Genomic DNA, 25795 nt, shown 5'->3' on the forward strand with positions numbered 1-25795 from the left:
TTATGGGTGCCTGTCTTAGTTAGGGTTTTACTGCTGTGAACAAACACCATGAACAAGGCAGCCCTTATAAGAACAACATTTAATTGGGGCTGGCTTACAGGTTCAGAGGTTCAGTCCATCATCAAGCTGGGAGCATGGCAATGTCCAGGAAGGCATGGTGTGCAGGAGAAGCTGAGAGTTCTATGGCATCTAGGAGACTGAATTCTATGGAGCTAAGATGAGGGTCTTCAAACCCAAGCCCACAGTGACACAATTCCCTCAACAAGGCCACACCTACTCCAACAAGCCCACTCATCTTAATAATGCCACTCCCTCTACCAAGCATATTCAAACCACCACAGTGCCTTAGCAAGTGCCAGACCCTGTTCTTGAGGGTAAGAGGAGCCAGGAGATCTTCAGCCTGTGTAGGATAGTATGTGGGTAATCGCCACAAACTCTGCTGAGCCTTTCCTCAGCTCTGCTCAAACTCTCAACTCCTGTGCTAGTTCCTGTCCTCCTTCTAGACCAAGCTCATGAATATTCTCTCCCAGGCTTTCCCCACACCTGGTGTGGTGATGTTGATGGTTAGGTCTCAGACTTCTCCTTCCTCCCAGCGTCAAAGTTCTGGGAGACAAATGGCTTGAACTCAGCAAAAGAAGGGTAAGGCAGACATTGGACCTATGGCATCATTATGACTCATGGGCATCTCTGAGCAGCTGTGAGTGACACAGAGCTCCTTAATACCTAGGTTGTGCTGAGAGTCTAAGGCACCTGGCCACCTGTGCCCAGGTCAGGCTATCATTCTGGAGATGCGTGAAGATAAGGGGCTAATCCTGAGATTCGATGGAGAAAAACCAATTCCACTATTTTGAGCCAAATTTAAATCAAGCTCCATTAAGTACTAAATACTGAACAAGAGACAGACTTTGGTTAGGACCATTCCTTGGAATTTCTCAGCTGAATGGCTCCCAAGACAATTGCAGGGGTTCATAAAGACCAACTTATAGGCCACTGTACTTTCTCATGAGGCTTTGTTATTTTCTAAGAACTACAACTTCCAGCATCCCAGGAAATTAACTAGTTGGTAAGCAGATGGGGCTTACAGGTTGATTTTTGCATATTACAAAAGCTCGGGCAAGAGGAGGTAAATTAAGAGAGGAGAAACTGGGTACATTACATACATCCATATCAGAACCTAAGGAATGAAAGGCTGAAAAGCATGCAAATGTTCTTCAGCCAAGAGAGCGAAAGGAACATGTGTGGGAGAGGTCTCTATGGGAAAGCAGTTGACTGTGGCTAAAGAAATATGGAATGTTGGAAGGTGGGCCAGCCTGCAGGAAACTCCCTCTGAAATCAGAAAGGTTTCTAGAGCCTTCATGTATTCTGCTTGTGTGAATACACATGGAACTTAGAGATTGCCCTTATGGTGGGATGGCAACTGTCCTTAGTCTTGATAGGGATACACTTTTTGGAATCAAAGAATGGATGGCTGGTTCCTAACCTAGCAGGTTCCCATAGAAGGGTGTCATATTCTATCCAACTCTCCAGGATCCTGGCACACAAGTCAGACATCTCTCACCGCACGGGACTGGCCCATGGAACGTTCACTTCCCTTGAGGCCCTGTTTGCTGCTGGCTAGAGAAGCAGTTTAGGCTCATGCCCAAAATAGTTCAGTAAGAAAATCAATGGTCAGGGGACATTTTAACCAGTAGTCTATAATTTTTATAGATGTGAAAAAACTTTAGTTAGTTTATCCAAAGAAACTAGTTCTGGCTCCTAGTCTGTAGGACTGTAGGTCACATGCTACAGTCTGCCAGCTAAACTGTTCTTTCCTCTCTAACACAACCTCAAGAAAAGACACATATTTGTTCCAACAGTGGCTGCCCCAGCTCTCTCCTGGGCACCAGCTCTGGAGCTGTTCCTGACCTCAGATTGCTTAGTGGGTACAGAAATTAGGGGAGTACTGTCTGGATCTTTTGAGCCAGCAGGCCAGGTCATTCTCCTGGGATTTCTCAGCACTCCACCATGGAACTGGAAATGGGGTTTTGACTATTAGCACAGATTGTCCCTCACTGTAGGACAAAGCCACAAGAACATTGTTCAGTTAAGGATGGCAGGAATCAGCTATCTTGGGGGCTTTTCCTGATACACACACAAGCCAGAATTCTTATGTTTGCAGGCTTTGCTGGGGTCATTAAGTTTCGGAGGAAGAATGAATTCCTATGTTGGGATTCTGCCTCCTTTTAAAATGTTCACAAAAATGTATTGAAGCAAATTAAAATAGTTCAGAGAGGGTATATAAGATAAACCCAGAGCACAGTCTCATCGACAGAAACAACCGCTCTTCTCAGGTTTCTGCTTATTTATTTATATGTATATATATTTTAACATTTCAAAGATAACTGTCAACTTCTTATTTTTAAAAAAGGAAGAAACACCTCTGGCTCTTTAGAATATTCAGAATCTCATGTTGAGCCGAGAGAGGTGAAAATGAGAAGCATTTTAATGGGCACACTTGTTAGTCTTAAGTTTATTCGGTTTGAGTACAAGAAAGAAAGAAAGAAAGAAAGAAAGAAAGAAAGAAAGAAAGAAAGAAAGAAAGAGAGAAAGAAAGAAAGAAAAAGAACAAAGATTTGAATGGTTTCCAAAGATGATTTTGAAAACTTGGCAGCCATCCTGAGGAGAAGTCTTTGGAGACACACCTAAAACAAAGGGGATTTAAATCAAGGAACATTTCAGATCAAGTTTATCATTTCTCAGAGCACTGAAAAAGCTGCCCAAGGCTTCTCCACCCTGTTTGCTCACTTTCTGGCCTGAGTCCCATATGTATGTATCTTTTATTTACTGACCTCATGGTTGATCAGAAATGACTCTCCCTCCTGTGTGTTTGGCAAGAAGCAACTAATGGAGGGTGACAGCAGGTCCCAGGCCCTAGCCTTCCTTTATTGTGACATTGGATTCCCTCCCCACTTGACCCTGGGGGAATGTAAAAAGTCATGGCCTTGAAGCCATGAGGGTCTCTCTAGTGGAACTACATTTGCCAGACTCCAAAGCTGTTGTTCTCACCAGAGTTCCAGGGTGTATGCACAGGGGAAGCCCAGCAAGAGGGTTTTAACAGTTCATAGCTAACTTGAGTGGAACTTCCTCAGATTTCTTCATTCTGTCCACTTGGTCTTGACTGCCTGTGGGCATTATGCTGCTGATGGCAAGGCTGGTGTTGCAGGGGGCATCCTGGGGCTGTTCCCTCAAACAAGGCCCTTGAAGAGGGCCTAGCCTTCTGCTCTCACTGCTGTGGTGAAGCTTCCTACTGGTAACTCCTATCTCCCAGCTGCCAGGTAGTTCTCCCGAGTCTTTCCATGGAAGCAGTAGTTGGTCTGGGGTTTCCTTCACTGATAAGATTCCTGAAGAGAGCTATGTTCTCTACCAGTTCACAAAGGTTTGCAGGAAGACTCCCCCCCCCCCCCCCCCCCGTTTCTCTGCTCTTCCATCTGCTATCAGAGGGCGCTAGACACACACAGGATACACATATATACATGCATGCTCCCACATATGAACGATGCCTGTGTGAAGATGAGAGGTTCTCACCTACCATAAGGGTCTTAGGAATCAAATTCAGGTCATCAGGCTTGGCAGCAGGTGCCAGGTCATCTTGGCAGTCCTCCCCCACTTTAGCTTTAGGAGGCATCACTCTACTTAACCGATTCAGCTGATTATACTTAGGTTTCGAGAAATCCACAATGGTATTACTTGATCGCCAGAACAAGTAGGAAGACTTTACAGTTTGCATAACCACCATAGAGAATTCCATCAGGGTCCTGCAGTGGAGCGGAGTTCTCTAAGTAGGTCACTCCCCACACCTGCTGCCTGTAGAGAGGAGAGGCTAGACTTTCTTCTTCTCAGCAAAGTACCAACACTTCTCAGAACTTGTTAAAATTACTTTGGATAATCTTTTTTATTCTCTGGATGTTCTTGAGTCATTTAAGAGTTACTTCCCATGATCTGTTACTTAAGAGTATCTAATAGATCCTCTGAGAGTCATTTATGAGTCACTTGGGTGTGCTAATATCTGAAGAGTGATTCGAGCTGTTTAGACCCAGAGTGTTGTCAAGACTTTCTAACATTAAAGGTCTCTGCCTTAAGCACTGTGTGGTTCAGGCCAAGTGCCTTCTTTTGAAACCAGTAGATCTCTCCTGGTTACTGGCAATCAGTTGTAAGCATTCAGAGAGACATGTCTCTGGCCACCCATTCCTTCTTTTCACAGAGGGTACCAAGATTTCAAGAACTACCAAATTTCAGTCTTGAAAACTGATCAAATTAACTGGCAAATCTCGTAACTTCTCTTCATCATCCAGTCTCAATCACTCTGCATTGCCTAGCTCAACCTACTCAATGTGCTTTCAGAGCATAACTGGGTTGACCTGTTCATGCTCCCCTTAAATTCTTGAGATCCAAGAATTCACATGGGTCATCAGGCTCCATGGCATGTTACCTACTGAGCTATCTCACTCCATGGCACATTAGCTGCTGAGCTATCTCACTATCCTACATTAAAAATAGGTAAAGGCAATTATGGGTGCACAAGTAGCTCTCTGTAGTAGGAAGTAAAGTTTTGTTGGCATAGGGTCAGGAGTGATACAACTGGGTCATGGTAGTTCCATTTCTAGCTTTTAAGAAACCTCCAGATTTATTTCCAAAGTGGTTCTACTAGTTTACAATCAACAGTGTCCAAGGATTTCCTTTACCCATAGCCAAGAAATCATTTGTCATTTGTATCTTGATTTTGGCAGTTCTGAATGATGCCTGATTCACAATAGGAAGGAAGTGGCACCAAGATGTCTATCAAGTGATGAATAAGGAAAGTGGTGCTCAGTAGTATAGAAAAATTATAAAATTTTCAGGTAAACAGAACTAGAAAAACTTAATAAAGTGGTTCCCCAGGGAAAGACAAAAGCCCTGTTTTCTTCCTAACTTTGAGTTTTTTATGTCTAACCTGGAGTACATGTGGAAACCAGGAAACTGAACCACTGAGATTGGCTGTCTTAAGGGAAGGGATAGTAAAATATAGGTAGACAGGGGCTACAGGGAGTGGAAATGTTTACGAGTGGAGGGGGCAGGGAAGGAGAAAATGATTGGCCAGAAGGACCCTCACGACGGTGAAGATAGCATGGCAAACATATTTGGCTGTGTGGAAACTCAGGATTTTCTTTTTTTGTTGTTGTTGGGTTTTTTTTTGTTTTTGTTTTGTTTTTCGAGACAGGGTTTCTCTGTGTAGTCCTGGCTGTCCTGGAACTCACTCTGTAGACCAGGCTGGCCTCAAACTCAGAAATCCACCTGCCTCTGCCTCTCAAGTGCTGGGATTAAAGGCGTGCGCCACCACTGCCCGGCAGGATTTTCTAATCAAAGAAAAAAGCCCCATTAGAGGGGACAGTAGAATTCAGGTTACAGGAAAAGGGAGGATAGGGTTCTTGGAATTAAGTGAACATAGGGTGATTGCTGTTAAGGAGGGTGTAGAGGGGGTGCTAGCCCAAAACTAAAGATACATAAAGAAGCCTTATGGAAATCAACACGTTTGTAACCGAATATATACATGTAAGGAGTTTGAACAGAATTAGTGAGAGTACACAGAGGTGTGGGGCACTAGGGGGAGGAATGAATGGCTAGTTATGACAAATGTACAAAACTTTCCAAGATTAAATAAACAACAACAAAAAGAATCTCCAAGCACAGAACAAAGGTTTGCCACCCACTGGAACAAACTGAAATTTATATACCACTTTGGCATTTGCATGCCTCCAGGACTTCCCAAAATGAATTAAAAAACCAAAAAAACCAAAAACCTTTCTATGTAATCATAAGGCTCTGTGATAAGATTTCAATTGATAAAGTATTTCCAGTTTTGCCTAAAAACCTATCATTTTGCATGTCAACTCTATTTAATGAGGGAAATAAGTCATCTACTCACCCAGTTTATGTAATGAACATCCAAGGAAACAGGTTTTTTCATTATCGTTTCAGAACTACTACCCAACCAAGTACATTTTATATAACTCATTTTATAGTCTTTATTGTTCCAGCAATGACGCTGAATGCTGTAAAATACTACCATTAAAATGAAACAGCCCGTAGCAGGCAGAATGGCCCAGTGGGTAAAAGGTGCTTGCTACTGAGCTCAACAACCTGAGCTGAAACCTTGAGACCCATGATGGTGGAGGGAGAGAGCCCTTTAAGTTGTCCCCCAGAACATCACATGCCCACAGGATACCATGACATGTATGTACCCACACATGTAAAAGAACCCTTCATCTTAATTTTTACCCAACACTACTGTTGAAATCATATTTGTTTTATAACTATATGAAATCAAAGATTAAACTTTGGGTTTTAAACTACTACTGAAAACAATAGGTCCTGTAAGATTTCAACTTAACAAGACAGTGAAACTTTATGGAGACTAGAATAAAGACAGAAATTAGGCATTTAGATACTGTTACTGCAGGGGAAACAAACAAACAACAGCAACAGCTAAAATTCCCACAATGCCCAAACATATATGCATTAACCCCACAGGTTGATGTTGTCTTTATCTTACGGTTGAGGAAATGGGGCATGGGGAAGTTAGGTCATTTGTCTAGGGTCATAGAAGAAATCAGGCAAGATCTAATTGGAGACAGTCCATCTAGCCACAGGCTGTCTTAGCAGACTGCAGTAATCTACTGCTTAGTAAAAGCCCAAGGTGCTTTCTTATTCAAGACTCTGGTGAGACGGACTAGACATATCAATCAGGTAGAAAAAAGTACAGCAATAACCATTTGGCTGAACTTTTATTTCAGAAATAAGCATTCAGTGTACTTTAAAGTGATCAAAAGTTATTTATGGATTACTGTAATAAATACTTCTTAAAAATAGTCATTCTGCAAATACACATACAGACTTCAATGAACAGCCCCTTGCTGCAAACAAGTGATCTGTATTAAAATCTTAAGAAAAAACAATCCTAATCTTAGCATAAACCAAAGGCTTTCTGACAGCTGTCAGAGCTGTGACGAGAAAAGCATGCTTTCAATTAGACACTGAGAAAATACCCCAAAATCAAAACACAAACAAACAAACAAACCCTGGCCAACTACAAATATACCATATATTCGAAAGCAAATGAATCTTGAGCTGTGGAGTATATTAAACTGAGCATAGCTGGTAAGTTTTTTTGTTGTGGATGTTTGTTTGTTTTAGAGACAGTCCCTTGGCTGGCCTGGAACTCACTCTGTATACCAGGCTTGCCTTGAATTTCCAGATCTGCTTGCCTCTGCCTCCCAAATGCTGGGATTAAAGACACATGCACCCCAACAACCACCTTGTTCTAAACGACTTCACAGTAAATACACACAATTCCAACAGGGATTCTCTGTATGGTTAACACTCTGGACCTTCCTGACAATGAGTAGTCAACCCCGAGGTCAGAACAGCACAGAAGAAACCCCTGTGTCTTTGTTAATACCACGTACAGTGGTCCCTTGTTCCACATCTCTGATGTCTTTTGTTGGCTAACCAATCAGTGTTGTCCTAAGCATTCAAATGACTGTAGGTGGTTTTTATCTCTGACCTCTATATATGAAGACTTATCACTCATGACGTCACTTCAGTATTATGCAGCCTCCCACAATATGAAGACACACAAATGTGCTAAATTTTACTTCTCCAATAAATAAAACACTTGAAATCTTCTAACAAATCTTTGTTCACACATTTATCAAAGCATTTTAAAAGTATGAAAGCATGACAGAAGAAAATGTATGTGCTTATTTGGAAGACATCTATTGCATTTATTCTCTATAAGAAAAGGCTGGCCTGAAGGGTCACATTACTGAACATTTTAAACATAGTGACAGGTTATCTTCTAAATCTCAAGGAATTCTGATGGTGCAAACTGTAATGACTATCTGCTCCTATTACACAAGCAAGACGGTCAGTGAGCGGAGACACAAGTAGTCACTTCATTTCTTTCTGTTGCTTCCAGTTGCTAGCATAGTTGCAACTCGCATAAATATGTTTAATGTATCCATGTAGATTGTCAACATCCTAGAAAAAATGTTATAGACATGTGATTCTAATGACAATATAGTTCTTAGTACAAAAAGAGAAAACACTCATTATTCCTAGTGTTAGTTATTAAATGGAAATAAAAATACAATGTTTAATGTTAGTTAAAAGTCCTAGATAACCTTCAGTTTTCCTTCTTGTAGAATCAATCATTTTTTAGATATGGACATTTTTTTTTTTGTTTGTTTTTGTTTTTTGTTTTTTGAGACAGGGTTTCTCTGTGTATCCCTGGCTGTCCTGGAACTCACTCTGTAGACCAGGCTGGCCTCGAACTCAGAAATCCGCCTGCCTCTGCCTCCCAAGTGCTGGGATTAAAGGCGTGCGCCACCACAGCCAGGCATGGACACAATTTTTAGAGGACTATCTGTTCTCTGACATCCTGCTCTGAGTATCAAACCTGGGTGTCAGACAATGGAATAACCAAAACAGATCAAAGAAACACACCTTTAGAAAACTTGCAAGACACAGTCTGGTAATAATTATACTCACTTCATCTCCTTTAAGAAATCTGCTACAAAACTACAAGTGTTATAGCAACATTTTAAAAAGCTACATTACATTATTTTATTTTTAGGTAAAGGAAAACATTACTAAAATTGTGAGAGACACTTCAAAACTCTACGCAGAATCCAAGAAAAGAGAAAGAACACTATTTTATATTATTGAAAGTCAACATGACTTGAATGTGTCTAAAACAAGCACAAGGGGAAGTGTCTTCAGGGCTGTTTCCCCTCCTTACACATTCCCGTTAATTATGTGTATTCCAACAGGCAGGACGTGTAACTGATACCTACATGCTCTACTCAGTTTTCTACTATACACTCTAATAGAAGCAGCAAGATTTGACCTGTTAGAATGCCCAGTACTAGTCTGATTTGCTTATTTGGAATTATGGTCTTCAAAGATATAATTACAATGTAATTTGGAATGAAGTCATACTAGAATAGGGTATGTCTGGTGGCTTTATTAAAATAAAAAAGACATAGAACACGGAGAATGGCAAGTGAAGATCGAGGTGGTTATCTACTAGCCAAGGATCACCAGCAGTGATAAGCAGCTGAGAGACAGAAGACGGATACTCTTTCAGAGCCTTTAAAGTTCCCCACCCTGCCTGACACCTTGATTTAATACTCTGGCCTCAGGAACTGAAGAGAAACAATTCTAAGTCACGTGCCTTATGCTACTATGCTACAGTGGTACCCTGTGAAACTAATACACAGAACAAAACACCACGGAACACAGGAAGGATTACTTACGAATTGATGGGATCATACTTTTGAGCTCCATACATGGGTGTTATTTCTGCACGTTTGACTACTTTCTGAGTATCATACAGAAGGAACATGCTGAAAAGAACTAATCCACCATACATTGCCACTGAGTACAGAGTGGCACCAGCCACAGAGGTAGGGGGAAGAAACATAGACCCTAAAACAAACAAACAAACAGAAAAATGCATTTTTTTTTTAAATAAGAAAGGATCTCCTTCAACTGGATTTCCATTATTTAAGTTTACTATAGTTTCCATCATTTATGGCTACCTTTGTACTTCTTGACATTTGAGAAGGTACTTATACAATCTTATGGATAGTCATTTCTCCAATGGGTCACTTGCCAACATTAGAGCAATATCCAAGTCAGCTTGATTGTTTCCAAGTAATTTAATAACAAGAATAATTAACTATAAGCCAAGACTTTATGATGTATTCAAATATTCAAACCCAATCAAATTATTTTATCTTTTCAATAGCTTTAAAAACTAAATCTTAGTGCTTCAGAGTACTTGAACCCTTTAAAGCATAGCAGCTTACCCAGTGAAGACACAAAGACAAGACCCAGGCCCACTCCCAGGGGTGCTCCCATGTTCAGAAACTTCTCACTAGGTGCACACATGGCCACAGTAGAGAGGCCTCCCACAATACCGGCAGTGTACCATGCGGCTCTCAGGAGAAGAGGCCCTCCTAAGATGGTCAGAGGAGCCACGACGGCACCCATTACACCTGGGGAGACAGTAAGGTCTTATTAAATATTTACTCAATGACCATCAATGAGAAAATGTCCTGTGAAGGTGATCCTTATGCTAAGTTATGTAAGCACAACAAATTTTACATTTAGGTGGTTCTACGTTACCATCTACATTATACAATTAATATGCATGGCTATACAAATTGTCTACCACATCAATACGGGGTCACAATTCAAACACAAACAGTAAGTTGCATTTTTAGTAACTTTGTAAAAGTCTCTATAGGCCACTATTTTGATCTTAGACCACTTCTAGATTTCAGTTATTGAGACAGAACTCACACAAATCAGGCAGCTGAAGGTCAGACCTACTGCTGCTCAAAGGGAAGAACTGAAAGGGAAGTGTGTGGTGGAACTGGAATGCAGACAGGCAGACACTGAACTTGCCTCACCTAATAAGGAGCACAGCTCATTTCAGCCTTTAAGAAGAAAGTTCAGTTGTCAGAATTTACAAAAAATCTTCCTTACGAATTACAGGGAAGGTATGCATAGTGGCACCTGTCTTTAATCCCAGCACCAGGAAGGCAGAGGCAGGCAGATCTCTTTGAGATGGAGGCCAGTCTGGTCTACACAGTGAGTTCCAGGATAGCCAGAGCTACAAAATAAGACCCTGTCTTGAAAAAAACAAAACAGCAAAGTATTACAGTGTCATACTATTTCCAATTACCAAACATCAACAAAACCTCCCCAACTGGAAGATCCCATGTTATAAAATTATCTCAATAGATGAATAATGTAAAATTGTTCCTTTCGTTTTCATGATGCTGGGAATCAGGTAATGCAAGCCTAATACTACAGAGCTACATACCTCCACCTGTCTTTTGAGAGAGGGTCCAGTGTTACTTAGGTTGTCTTAAATTTCCCTGTCTCAGCCTTGTGAGTAGCTATGATTACAAGAATGTACCCTCAGACCTGGCTCCTGTGTTAAATTACTACTGTACAGGCATTTGTGCACAGCATAATCTCAGAGCTATCTTCAATACCAATACCTTTAAAGCAGAGGCCTGGCAATAATGCAACAATGACTGTAGAAATTGTGTTTTCAAAAAATGAGGTTTACTAAGTCATTTAAAAATAAAGAGCCACTCAAAAAGGCCACTATTTGAAAGTCAGATGTGTCAGGAGACTGACAGGCCAGTCTGGCATACCTGTCAAGACCCCGCCTCAAAAACTGAAAAAAGAAAATAAGCCAAACAAATAACAAACAGGAAAGTGAACAATATACAAAACAGTTTAATAATAATGTAACAGAACATACCAGAATGCAGCATCCAAGCCAGATGCTTTGGGCCTGGGCTCTGCTCATATGATATTGCGTGTACTAGCATTCCAGCTCCGATCATGGCGGCAAAGGTTGCACCAATTGTCTGGAAGACACACATTAAGAGAGAAAGATCCTTAAAGGAGAGACCCACACATTCAAGTACAGCTAATCACTTTGAAGAACACTAAACTGAATCCTGTGACTTTATCCAGCACACTTGGGTTTCTGTTTCTAGTTCCTTTCAGCACTGACTACATTAGCAAGAGCGCCCTCTACTGCCAGACATCATTTCCACCCTGACAGGAAAATAACATAGTTGGGTTTTGTGGAGGACAAAAACCATAACAAACTGATGCTGAAACACATACTGGATTCTACCTCACTGTTTTCTAATGGAGAAACAATGACTAAAAACTGCTTCCCACACTCTTTGCTCATGGAAATTCCTAGTTGTTTATGGAGATTCCTAGTTGTTTATCTCAACTGCGTATTTTTCTTTCAAGATCTTCATATAAAAAAGCAACAAAAGCCACCAAACATCCAGCATTACCTTCCCCTCAAAAATAGCAAGTAGTTAACTTACCACCCAAGAGCCTGTCATCATAAAGTTCATGAGAGCAGGTGTTCTGGCTACTGCCAAGGCAGACAAAGCTGTTAAACCAATACTTCCTGCTAAGTACATGTAAGTAGAATGAATTCTATCCTTCACATACTGAGGCCAGATTCTGTAAGAAATGTGACAAAGTTAGCTCACGGAAGTATAGGTGTACATTCTGATTAAATCATTCATTAGATACAAATGACTCTGGAAAAAAAAATCACTTTAATAGTTTCAACCTTTTTTTTTTGGATTTTGAGACAGGGTTTCTCTGTGTAGCCCTGGCTGTCCTGGAACTCACTCTGTAGACCAGGCTGGCCTTGAACTCAGATATCCGCCTGCCTCTGCCTCCCAAGTGCTGGGATTAAAGGCGTGCGCCACCACTGCCTGGCTTTTTTTTTTTTGCCTTTTTTGGATTTTTGAGACAGGGTTTCTCTGAATAGTTTCAACCCTGTTTATGATGGAAATAGTAATTAATGATGATGATAATGATAAGGGTTTCTCTATGTCGTCTGCCTGGACTCTGACTCCCAAGTGCTGGGATTAAAGGCATGAACTATCATGCTTGGCTGCACATCTTAGAGCTGTTGAAGACTAAATGACATAAACCAGAAATTACATATTAAAACACAGAAAAATTGGGGGCTGGAGAGATGGGTCTGCGGTTAAGAGCACTGGCTGCTCTTCCAGATGTCCTGAGTTCAATTCCCAGCAACCATATGGTGACTCATTACCATCTGTAATGGGATCTGATGCCCTCTCCTGGCATACAGGTGTATATACAGACAGAGTACTCTAAATAAATAAATCTTTTAAAACCAATACACATACAAAACCAAAACATTTTCTTCTTGTCTGAATATGTAACCTTGCTAAAAGATTGTTATTTAGGCTTGAATAAATCTACGAATAATAACGAACAAAAGAGACTCTATATATTCATGCATATTCATAAATGAAAACCAGACAAAGCATTCCAAAAGTGACTAGAGACTAAACGGGAAGAAACCAGGAGCCTTTGTTTGAAGGGTTTGTTTGAAAACATTTTACTTACACAGCCTTTTCGATAGCTCCAATCTCATTAGACATTCCCAAGCCATAGTAGCACAGCGCTCCAAGACCGACAGCTGCTCCTCCAGCAACAAACCACCTTCCCATCTGATCAACTGCAAGCATAGCAACAAACACAGGCTTGAGTCAGCACATTTCAACTACATTAAAGTGCTGAAATAATGATTCAAAATATTCCAGAGGGAATCAAATTATGACTACTTCTTCATGGTAGTCACATTGGGGATACAGATAGTTCTCAACCTTAGGAGACCAGGACACTCCTGAAACAAATGTACAACAATCATGACAAATAGAGAACAGTTTGATAAAGAGGTCCACACAATTGTTAAATCACTTGGGAGACTGAGCAAAAGATCATGAGTTTCTGCCTGGCAGCTGGATTTGCACAGCAAGAACAGGACTCAGATGAATAAATACTCAAACAGTAAAGAAAAGGAAAAATGAGACAGAAATGACATCAATCATTCCATACTGTGCCTAAGGTAGTAACCGAAGCTTTATGTGACTCTAGAGAACCAACAAAGAAAAATGCTATTAATGTTCATGTACCCAACAAAGGGACATTCTATTCTTGCTTTAAAATATTGAATATTTATCAACTCTACTGAGGCTGGTGCTCATAAAGAACACATCTTACTCTCTTCAACTTAAATTTGTTCATAAGAATATGAGTAGAAAATCCTTATTTCTTCTCTGTGGTCAAGCCTCTAATCAAAAAGAAATGCCTTGCATGATACTGATTAGGGTTCTCCTCAACTATATAATGCAGCGACACTTCCAAAACTATTAAGTACGTGCTTCTGTTTAAATAGTTTAGGCAAGATTAGCAATCTGATAGTCTGGTTTCAGAATCTTCAAAGTTTAAATCCAAACTATGAATCAAAATGACTTCATTTACGATAATGCCTTCCAAGGGGCTGCAGACACGGCTCTGTGGTTAAGAGCCCTTTGCTACTCTTTCAGAGGACCCTGAGTTCAGTTCCCAGCATCCACTTCAGGTGGCATGCAATCACCTAGATATAACTCAAGTCCCAAGTGTTCTGGTCTGGCCTCTGTGGGCATTAGCACACACCTGGCAGATAGTCACAGAGACATACACATGAATAAATAGAAATTGACATTCACAAACATGCACTTGAATGAAGATTCTAAATAACTTGAAATAAACTTTCTGAGCAGGCTCTACCATTTTAGATAATAGGATGATAATATATTTGGTTTTTCTAAAACTGGTAAATCTTATATAATCAGAAACCATGAAACTCAATGCAAAGCACCAATCTTTTTTGGATTATCAGATCCCTGAAAATAGAAGTATGACTTTTCTTGCAAAAATACATATATACATGTTTGAATGTATTTTCAGAAAGTTGCTTGTGGACAAAACACATGCACAGGCTTCACATTAAATAGTGAACCTCTACCTACTTTTAAAGATTTTTTCCATTGATGGTTCCAAGGCTGCCTCTTTCAGTTCTTGGCCAGTTTTCCCACGGTAGGTCCTAATTCTTGTCTTGGTAGCATATTCCTGACATTGACAAAAAGACATAACATACAGAGCAACAACAAAAGAAGATTTTTTTATACTAATGTAATATGGGCATAAAAATTACCTAATATATTAGATATGGGAAAGGTGCAGGACCCCTTTTAAAGCATTTGTGATAAAGAGGGACTGGAGTGATGTAAATTGGCAAGGATAAAGCTCACTGGAAACTTTACTCCTTGCTTTAGTAAATCATCAATGTTACAGTAAGTAACCAAAGGGTAAGCTACTCCCAACCAGTGAAACTCATAGAACAGCCCATGAATCAACCACCACCAACAACAAATTCTAAAACAGAAAGCCTAGATGGGGTAGAAACCCATATTGGAAAAGCATTCTTTACCCTGCTAGGTGTTAAGAGCCATTGGTTCTTTGTGATGGAATTCTTCACAAGTGGAGAGGTCTTGGTGATAAAAGTGGGCTGGAAAACTCTGGAAGGCAGTGTCCGGAGACACACAAGCCTTGCAGCCAACATGGTGGGTGATACACCGGTTTACTAAGCAGATCTGAAATGCTAGTTAGAAAGGTAGAGGGGAAAAAAAATTAAGTTAATTAAGAAATGAACATAGTAGCCAAAATCAGAAGAAACTAAATTTCAATAGGAAAAAAGTCAGAACAGTGGCTTCATTAATTTTTAATGTTGTAGCTTCCCCTTGTTCCTAACTCATGAAATCTAGTTTAGAATGGGCAGTCAATGATATAAATCCAAGTTTGACCAGATATATGTAATACAGAATGAATGTTGTTATGTTGACACAATCACAGATTTTACAAAAGTAGCTTTCCTGAGATTTACACTATCATTCAGTGTGTAAATGTAAAAGAATTTGTGTAACTTTTCAGCACAAGAAAAACAACATCCAGAGAAAAGAGCAATAAACCATTGGTGGTCACACTTTACAAGACTTAAAAAAAAAAAAAAACCCAGCAACAACAAAAGCCAGGCATGTAAATGTCTACCAAATAGGTCAAATAATACTTTCCTTTAAGATACAACACATTCAAATTAATTTATTCCACTACATAACATTCGATCAAAACAAACATAATTGCCCAGCCAGGTTTCCGGGTTAAAACTCCTGGAATTCTTAATAGGGTAACCCCTGACCCTCAACATTCTAAAATTGAATTGTCTTAGCTCCAGGAAGACTATACAGATAAATAGTTAAGTGAATGTCTTTCTGTAATGCTAAAGACACATTTCTGGCCAATGAGTTGTGATAAAATTTTGGCAAGTGATTTGTATTTCCGCTGCCTCCCCATTTGTAAAGTATATAAATACAAGAAAATTGGACCAAAACAGCCTTTTGACGACAGTGCCTTAGGACTTTGAAATCGCCCAAGATTTACCCTAAAATTCCAGGAATGTAACGCAGTTTTAACTAGCACCTCCAAAGTTAAGAACTTCCGGAACTATGAGGTGCACACAACTCTAGGCATCTGACCTTGCGGGGAAAAAAACGCGAGCCCTTCGAGTACTTTCATGCTATTACATCATCTCAACCTGTCGCTTCAGCTTACTGACCCGAACAGAGCCTAGTCTGAGTGGCCGTACGTCCTGGAACAGCCAAGAGGGCTGTCTGCCTTTATGTGCGGGTTCTGGACCTCTGAAAAGGCTCTTGGGCTTGGTCTGTACGAATTACTGCCGCCGCTTCCTACCACTTCCTTGAGCTCGGGTGTACGGGTGCGCCCGATCATTCCCTCTCACCGCTGGACCGCAGCCTCCGCGTCCACTCATCACCCACGGTACCCCCCTCCCCCTGTCAGATAGGGCGGCCGCGCGGGTCCCCGAGAGGCTGACTCAGCATCCCTGCCCAGGGAGATCCCGGCCTTCCCACCCCGCCCGTCCACCCGTAGCACCCAGCCAGATCCCGCTGTGCCGACGCTCCGCACGAGGACTGGGATTCTCAGGCCTTGCGGGGCAGTACCTCAGCTCCGGTCACCTCTACCACGGGGCTCCCTTCCCGGGCCACCGAAACTGAGAGCGTGCGACCTCCCTCTGCCCGCTCCTCGGCAACCGCGAGACTCACTGCGTCACGCAATATCCGGATAAAAGGTAAATAGTACAAGCAGCCAATCAAGAGCAGGCTTCTAACGGAAGGGCGGGCATAGTGGCAAAGGCGGGCCTTGGCTGGGAGACCGGACCAATGGAAATTTGTGGTCTGAAAACGTCACAGTCAGCGTCCATTCTGGGCCAGGGTAACGAAGCCAACTCCGGCGTTTTAGCTTTGGGCAGTGGCGTTGCGCGCACTGGCAGCCAATAGGTGTGAAAAATGGGAGGCAGGTGGATCGCTGTGAGCCAGTCTAGAATTACTTTTGTTATTGGATTTAGGTTTAACAATAAATTTTCACATTTAACTTAAATTTTAGTTCTATTTAAGAGTCATTCATAAAACACGTTTTACGCCGAGAATAATTAGTTTGGGTTAATTGTATAGTCACAGTGACTGGCACGACATTTATCAATTAGAGGTATAATTTAGTCAGACTTTCACTAATTGCTTAATTTTTTTATCACTACTGGCGCTGTGGCCAGGCAGGGTGTCTTGAGCTATGTGATATGTATTTGACACCTCTCCTTTTGATTCATTATGCAAATGTTAAGGGGTTTGATACTGGTTTAGTGAGTTTTGCATGTATTAATTTACTTTTAATTATAAGGCCAGGATCAAACCTTTTGTGTTCATGGAATGAAAGAATCCATCTAAGCATTTTCAGTACTTTGCTTTAGTTACTAAGCTACATGAACTATGTATAAATAAATAAATACACAAAATTAACTTGAGCATTTTAATAAAGTTTATGTTTTTATGACTTGTGATAAATTTTTAAAAATATGTACTGAAAACTAAGCCTGAACTTTGGAGTTTCTTGTTTTGGGGGTTTAGTGAAGAGGAACTTTGGAACACTTGCTGTCCCCCCACCCTCACCCCCAAAGGCTAATTAACATTCCTTAGTCAGAGGACCCTTGTTGGATTAACTTTCAGAGGAGGAAGGGAGAGGCTGATTAACATTCCTCAGACCACAGGGAAGTGAACCCACCTGCAGGTGGGGAAGGCCCAGAGCAGTAGACACATTCCGAAGGATGGACCAACCCCTACCACTTACAGACAAGGAAGGTCCTTGTCACCTCATTCCTCAAAGACCAATCAGTTTAAAAGTCACACTGTTTTGCCAATCATACTGTGCCTAGTCACTGTTTCTGTAGTCCACCCCTTAAACTGTATAAAAACTGACCAACTGGGCTGCCTGGGATCACCACTCCACTTCGGTGTATGACGGCCCCAATGCATTGGATCTTTAAGGTCTCCAGTAAGCTAACATCAAGGTGAGCCTTGATGTTAATGGACTGAACCTGTGAACCTGTAAGCCAGTCCCAATTAAATGTTGTTCTTATAAGAGTTGCTTGGTCCTGGTGTCTTTTTACAGCAGTAAACCCTCACTAAGACAGTGTGCAGCCACCTAAACCAGGATAGCAAGCATATCGGAACAGGAAATTGACTTGGTTTTTACTCTAACACCAATGGTCTACATAGTAGTGAATTTCAGAGTAGCATAGTGAGACCTAGTCTGTGGCAGGGGCTGAGGGTGGGGGATGGTGTCAAAACTGAATGTCACATTTTTTCTGATTGCCATAAAAACATTCTTATCAAATGTGGCATTTTTTTTTTTTTTTTTTTAAGTCAGAGCCAACCTGTTTCTAGAGTCTACTATTGATGGTTGGTGAGATCTAGAGGGGTTTATTTCCTAGTTTTTACTTTTTGTTTTTGCCTTTTGATCTTTCAATGACATTTTTGTTTGTTTTAAAGCTTCAGGCTCCACTGAAGACCCCCATACTCAGGAGACCCTTCCTCAAATCTCAGGAAATCACGACCACCCAAGAATCACAAGAAACCATACCTGGATACAATCAGCAGAGGTTTATTAGGGAAGAGAGCTGGCAGCCAACGGTCAAACTGCTCACCCACGCAGGAGTAGAGTTTGACAAAGCCAGTCAGTTTGAGAAGGGTTTTTAAAGGGGGAAACCACAAACCTGGAGAGTGAGGAGGGGGTGAAAGGTTGCTAAGGAAATATAACAATAAAAATAGCAGAGAATTCCAGGAAAACGCAACCTAAGTGAATCAGGGTTATGTGGAAAACACTCTGTATTCTCAAAAATGTAGTCTTGCCCTGTCACTAGCTCAACTATTTCTCAGTCTCACCTAGATGGCTTGCATTTCTCTTTGTGGTCAGAAATGTGTCTTCCTGCTTTGGGCCTTTCCCACCCACAGGTGGGTTTTCTTCCCAGAATGTATCCCAGGGCAGTGAAGGCCTGAAATCTTACATTCAGTTCCGATTTCTGGAACCTGCATTCTTTTTGCTCAGGTCTAGGGGTAAAGTAAAAACCTGTATATATTTTATAAAATGGTCTTTATAATTTTTCACTCTATAGTGTCACTGTGGGCATGGGCTTTGATACCCTAGTCCTAGTTGCCTGGAAGTCAGAATTCTGCTAGCAGTCTTCAGATGAAGATGCAGAACTCTCCGATCCTCCTGCACTATGCCTGCTTGGATGCTGTCATGCCCCTGCCTTGATGTTAATGGACTGAACCTGTGAACCTGTAAGCCAGTCCCAATTAAATATTGTTCTTATAAGAGTTGCTTTGTCCTGGTGTCTTTTTACAGCAGTAAACCCTCACTAAGACAGTGTGCAGCCACCTAAACCAGGATAGCAAGCATATCGGAACAGGAAATTGACTTGGTTTTTACTCTAACACCAGAGATGACGCTGTCTTTTCCCCATTGATTGTGGAGCCACCTCACAATCTTTATGAGTAGCTGGTTTTAAAAGAATTTGTGCAAAGAAATGGAGAAAAAAATGGGAAGGTGGTGGCCTTTAACTCACTCAAATTCTCGAATACTGCAGGGCCTTTGCATAAAACCTACCCCAGTGGTGTAGTGGCAAGGCATTAAAACATTTGCCTAAAGGACTAAGCCTGCTCTGTCAATCAACAGGTTTTCCAGCACAGGAATAAGGATTAAAAGAAAAGAGCCGATTAGACAAAATTGCAGCGTGACCCCAGCCAGTTCTGAGGCTGAAGGCTGAGGCGAGTTTGTTTATTCCCACTTTTCTTTTAAACCCTTTTAATTACATTACAAGTATTTAGGTCAGTTCTAGGCTGAGGAACCAACAATACGATACAAACAGTCAAGGAACAAACAAGGCAATATACAAAGTCCAGTGATCACCCCTGTGATCACTCTTGCTGTTTCTAAGGGCTCATTGGGATGACAAAAATATCTGAGTCTACTTCGCTGTCCTATCCCACAGTCATATTCATGCCTGAGGCCTACTTCTTTGTTCTAGCCTAAGACCTGGATTCCTGACTGAAATTATTTCTCTGTTTTAGCCTAAAATTAGATTCCTGCCTGAACTTACTTCCTTGTCCTTGACCAATGTCGGATTCCTGCCAAGCAGCCCCCAAAGCTCTCCACACCTAAAGATATTACAAGGAATGTGGGTGGGAGCCTAATAAAAACATTTCATAGAAGTTTTAGAAGGCAAGGAGATAAAAAGATTTGAACCGTGTGTCATAAGACTTTTACACTGTTTGACAGAAAAGGCTAATTAATAGTTCTCATGCTATCTGTATTAACCGTGAAACTAATATTTACTGGGTGTTCATTTTGAACCAAATACTGTAATAAGCATGATTAGTAATTGAAACATATTCTTGCCTTTAGGCACTCACTTTCTGGTGGAGACAGAAAACACACAAGCATAACGTTAGGTGGTAATAAGTACTAAGAATGAGAATATGGAGAAGAAGAAGAGAAATAAAGCCCTAGAGGTCTGGTACTTTAAATATGATAATTAACATGTAAAATGTATGAACCTTTATTACCTTCTAAGCAATGGTTTATTGTAATTTATGATCATCTAACCAGATAAATCTTGACAGACACAATGCTTTGCTGTTATATGGGTAATAAAACAGTTTGACAACATCAGAGTTCTAATCTCTTCACTCTGCAAATGGCAAGAAAACGCTAGAGAAACTGTTACTGAGGAGATTAACTGTATGGACCATAGATGGAGTATGAGCAATTTAATCTTCAGACATCCAATTTGAGTAGCTCACAAACAGAATCTCTGCTTAGCTCCTTCAATCTTTCCTACAGCTTTTATTACAGCAGAGAAGGGATTTACAGTACAGTAATTAAACCTCATTCTTTGTATTGAAAGTGGGGCTTTTTTTTTTATTCCCTATTTTCCTTTCTCACTTTTGAGGCTTGTATTGTCATATTAAATATTTTGTAACAGGGAATCAAACGGCTCACATTACCAAGAAGATATGCTTTCTTCTGTGGGGCAAGTGGACGGTGACATCAGAAGATCTGGTAAGGTTGAGCAGGCCCTAACCCAGGGGAATCTCAGAATTGAGAACAGTAGGCATGATGGGGCCAGTTCCCTGCCAAGCTCTACTTCTCTGGAACACTTAACCTTGACACCCCACTGACATAGCCACATAGGACAACACCTAAAGTTCTTTCCCATGCAAATAGAGCATCCCTAACATCTCAGTCTGAGCCAAAGGGAAGCTTTTACCACATGGAAGAAAGTGCATGAGTTATTTCACCAAGAATTGTCCGAGAGAGGCTGTTTTGAGCTGTAACACTCTAGGGAAGAGTTTTCTTTCTTAAAGCATTAGTCACTGGACCCCTAGATTCACCCAGCAGGTGGGGCTCATGATCCTGATGCCTCTGCGGTGACTCCTGGGCTGGGCTGTTCACTGTAAACTTCCTGCCGCCCACTCACTTAGCGGCTCCAACTGTGGTTCTTGGCTGTGACCTGCCACCACTGCTGCCACTGACATTGGCACTGGTATGGTATCTAGTGGGCTGCAATTCCCTCACCCATGGCATCAATCTCCTCACCCATACTGGCTGAAGCGAGAAGGAGTTCTGGTGGTGGTGGGGAGGGGGCTTCCCCTTTATATTTGAAAACAGAAAATTAAACTTCGAGCTTTGATCAAAATATGTTGTCTTGGCCTCATGTTTTCTCTCGCCCTCCATTCCCTTTTTATTCCCAGCCTTCCTTTCAGGTGAACCTGGTTATCCATAGCCACTGCTGGACGAATGGTGCGTAATATGGGGCCTGAGAATGGAAGACCAGCTGAGGCATGTTGTTTTGGGGTAGAGCTCTACAGAAAACGGAAGGAGAAGAGTATCCGTGCACTTGGTAAGCAGCAAACAGGATTGATACTAGTGCTAGTTATGGTTATTTTTTGAAGGCTGTATTTACAGGAAGTGTATTTAAGAGGATACGGTCTAGGTTGAGTAAGTGTTGACTCCCCATGTGCACTCACTTAGGAGGTGACAGTGAATTTTGGGATAGAAGAATTCTAATAGGCATTTGCCCACAGCCTAAGAGCTGCCTCAGGTGAGAGGAACAGGGTTAGAAGAAATTGGAAGACTGAAAAAAATGGGGCACTGAATAGTAAATATCAGTAGCCACCACTACATCTCCTAGAGAAAGAGATGAAGAGTTAGATCTTGAATATGAGAGAGAGAAAGGGCTTCAGAAAAGCAGTGTCCTCTCTGGGCTGTGGTAGCAAAAAAGAATGAAAAGGCTGTTTCAGAGCTCTCCTAGAAACAGGAGAAAATTCAAGAGACGTCTTGCAGTTTTCTCTGGCTTTTACAGGAGAAATCCATAATTCTGCTTCCTTTGTTTATTGTCTGTCCTTGGTGCGCCAATGTCCATGTGTGTCAATTCTCTGTTTTTTGTTTTGTTATCTGAGTGAATGGTGTTCGGTTTCATGTTCAAAAGACAAAAATGGTTAAAGCTGCTATGCATCCACCCCTTTATCTAGTTATTGCCTATATTATTTTCCTGTGCTTTGTGTTCCATACCAGACTAAGTAAGATAGGTAATGGAACTGGCTATTACAGTTATTTGACTCAGTCAAACATTTGAGATGTTTTGTTGACAATTTAATATTACTGAGATTCCTTATTATCCTCTAGGACAAGAAATAGTGAAAAAGAGATTATGAAGCTTTAATATCTTCATAACTCTCTGAGTGTGGGAAAAGCAGACTACTGGTGCTTCTTCCCTGGTTTTACAAGAAACTCTAAGAAATTGACTTTTAAAACTAGGTAGGGGGAATTATACCCCCCAAATTCACCAAAAGCATACCTTGTTTTTGTCTTATTTGTTTTAAATTTTCTGCAAACTTATGCTAAAGGTCAGTCTGCAGTGGATTGCCACTGGCATCTGGTTACTTCCAGCTCATTTGACAGGGTCATATGGAGAGACCCCCTAACTAATACTTGGTGTGGTCCCGACCCTGTTTTAATTTGGAGCCATGGCTCAGTCTGTATTTTTTCAGAAAATAGAGCCCGATGCCTACCTGTAAGATTGGTCTGTCAAGTAGACACAGATCTTGAGCCTAATAATTATGATTCTAATGGTGAAAATGGCTCAAAATCTTTATCAGCTAGCTGATTTAACATGGCATATAGTCTCTGCTCTTACTGGAGAGTAAGTGTTTTTTTTATCAATACTTAAAGACCCACTATATACCTGGTGGCCAGACTTGTGTCTGATTCCTGCTGATTAGCAGTTAGATTAGATACTGGAATATTTCTGCTTTCAACCTTATTTTCTACATTGCTTGGATAATCATATTGCTTTAAACCTTTGAACCTTGTATTTTAAGCAGATTGATTGCCCTCACATAAGATCACTCTTAGCAAGCTCAGCTATTCATCATGCCAGCTACACATCTTTGTGAAGAATTGCTTCTAGTGCATGCCCACAGGTCCTTTGGTCTGAATGTGGTTTTGGTCTATATGGAAAAGAGTGTGCCGATGATGGCCTGTTAGTCAAAGATGGGTAAGAGTGTTCTTGAGCTCCTATAAACCTAAGACAGAGACATACATCAATATGCTATGTATGTTTTCCTCGAAGACAGGTTATATAGGAGTAATATCAACACCGACCTAAGCCAGGCACGGTTGCCCAGCCACTCGAGACCCTAGATGGGATAAAATTTTGTGCCTTGTCCAGATATTGGCACTGCCATCTTAAAAACTTAAGGGGGGAACTGTGCCCTTTCCCCCAGCCTTAAGCAGGCCTGAACGAGTTGTTTACCACAACAGACCAAACAATAGGACCCAGGAGGCATTACCTGCCTTGGCAGCCTGCAGTCTGCTACAGGAGCTAAAAAGAATAGACTGCCTGCTGAGCTTGCCTTGAGATACCTCCAGGCTACAATCCCCTTACCCACAGCAGAGATCTCCTCACCCATACCAGCTGAATTGAGAAGGAATTCTGGTGGTGGGGGTGGGGCTTCACCTTTATATTTGAAAGCAGAACATTAAACTTCGGGCTTTGATTAGAATACATTGTCTTGGCCCCATGTTTTCTGTTGTTCTCCATTCCCTTTTCATTCCCAGCCTTTCTTTCAGGTGGCTGCTGGCTACATACTGCGAGGAGGATGGTGGTTATTTTCTGGTGTTAAGCCGAGTGGTATGGGGATGGCAGAATTGGCCCAGTAGCCATGCCAAGAGCCATGGAGTCCATGGAGCTGACTGGTGGAGACAGCAGCCACGTGGGTCCTGGGCTGGTGCAATTGGCCACCTGGTGCTGCCATTAGTGTGGGGACTTGCAGCCAGCAGTCATGTGGCTGCCACATTTTCTAATACCTCCGGCTAAAATAAAGGCTAGAATTGAGGTAATAGAGGAATAAAGAGTTTAATGATAAATACATTGCTAATAACTGATTGAATAAACTGGATAAGTAAGTGTATGTGTGTAGAGGGAGTTACACTGAGTAATCACTGTGTTCTGAGTGCAGTGAATTTATGTGGGTGACTATACAATTAATTTAGAGAAAGAATACAGAAAAAGGTACAGATGACAGGGAAGTACATAAACACAAAATGAACTCACTGCTTCTTGGTGCTAAGACAGATGAGAACACTTGAATTATGAATTCCAATACTAGTGTGCAACCTAATTTTTATTATAGGCTACTACTTGGTTCTGTAGTAAATCCCCATGGTGTGTACACCACATATTCATTAACCATTCATCTGTAGATAGACAAGTAAGCTGATTCCATAATTTGCTATTGTGAATAGTGCTGCAGAAAACATAGGCACAGTAGTATCTTTCTTGTGGCATGGTGCCTTAGAATCCTTAAGGATAGCCATTCTGACTGGGGTCTTAGACTCCTTAGTGGTTGGAAGAAGACAACAGGAGGCTGTGAAAACACAGCTACTTGTTTGTCCCTTTGAAATGCTAATAAGTTGTGTTTTTAAAGAGCTGGAAAAACGCTAGGGCTAGGTTTTTTTAGCTTAAAGTTGGGGACCTCTCCCCTAAAGAGAGCTTTAACGGGGATGGTAGTACACTTTGTGTGAAGGGGCAAGGTGGGTGTATTGGGAAAAGAATAAAGAAGTGGCTTGGATCTTTGACCATTGTGGCTTTTCTTGAGGTGAGCACAGAAACTCTGCTTATTATGATGTGAACTTGGGTATAAAAATTGTGCTCCTTCTCTTCCCAGGCTGTACCCTTCCCCCCACCACGAGCAAGCCTGAAGAGACCTTGTTTACCACAACAAGGTCAAGTGACAGGATCTAGGTGGAGTTACCCACCTTGGCTGCCCAGAACACAGAAGCAGAACTGCCCCTGGGCTTGCCTTGAGACATCTCCCGGCCGTGACCTGGAACAGACTATGGATTATCCCACCCATCTGAAACCAGGAGGGGTTGTGGGTTGGGTCTTCCCCTTTAAATTGAGAGCTGAACATTAAAGCTTGGGGCCTTGATCAGAGAACTTTGTCTTGGCCTCATCTCTTCTCGTCCTCCTTCCCCCTTCAATTCCCAGCCCCCCTTTCAGGTGAACCCAGTTGACTTGTGGCCGCTGGCAGCTACACCAGGCCAACTGAAGAAGAAATAAATGCCACATCTGATTACTGTTGGCTTTAGCTTTGTACTCAAAGGCTGTGTTGGTTGTCCCCCACCACCACTAGGACAGCGGGGACAGGGGAGTTTTTCTTTTATCTTTCCCTGTTCTTCCTTCTTTCCTTCCTTCCTTCCTTCCTTCCTTCCTTCCTTCCTTCTTTTCTCTTCTATTTCTTTCTTTTTTTCTGTTGAGAAAAGTTCTGATATGGCTGAGAATGACTTTGAACTACTGATCTTCTACCTTTCAGCTCTCCAGTGCACA

The 25795-nt window shown here is 41.5% G+C and overlaps 1 protein-coding gene and 1 long non-coding RNA gene across 2 annotated transcripts; one reads left to right on the forward strand and one right to left on the reverse strand.

The window, feature by feature from the left end:
• Window positions 1-6783: 6783 nt before the first annotated feature.
• Ghitm (growth hormone inducible transmembrane protein) lies at window positions 6784-16639 on the reverse strand. The gene is made up of 9 exons (XM_034498138.2): window positions 16512-16639; window positions 14927-15097; window positions 14466-14565; window positions 13018-13129; window positions 11949-12090; window positions 11360-11468; window positions 9888-10076; window positions 9333-9504; window positions 6784-8055 (listed from the first exon to the last, which is right to left on the reverse strand). Exons 2-9 carry the CDS (start codon window positions 15056-15058, stop codon window positions 7971-7973), a joined length of 1041 nt encoding a protein of 346 aa, XP_034354029.1. The 5' UTR covers window positions 15059-15097; window positions 16512-16639; the 3' UTR covers window positions 6784-7970.
• LOC143441772 (uncharacterized) lies at window positions 16502-25405 on the forward strand. The gene is made up of 5 exons (XR_013109448.1): window positions 16502-16639; window positions 19016-19184; window positions 20888-20964; window positions 21657-21805; window positions 25134-25405. It is a non-coding gene; the product is annotated as an uncharacterized LOC143441772 (long non-coding RNA).
• The last annotated feature ends 390 nt before the right edge of the window (window positions 25406-25795 follow it).

Source organism: Arvicanthis niloticus, chromosome 3 (genome assembly GCF_011762505.2).
Source record: "Arvicanthis niloticus isolate mArvNil1 chromosome 3, mArvNil1.pat.X, whole genome shotgun sequence".
In the NCBI taxonomy this organism is placed as follows: Eukaryota; Metazoa; Chordata; class Mammalia; order Rodentia; family Muridae; genus Arvicanthis; species Arvicanthis niloticus.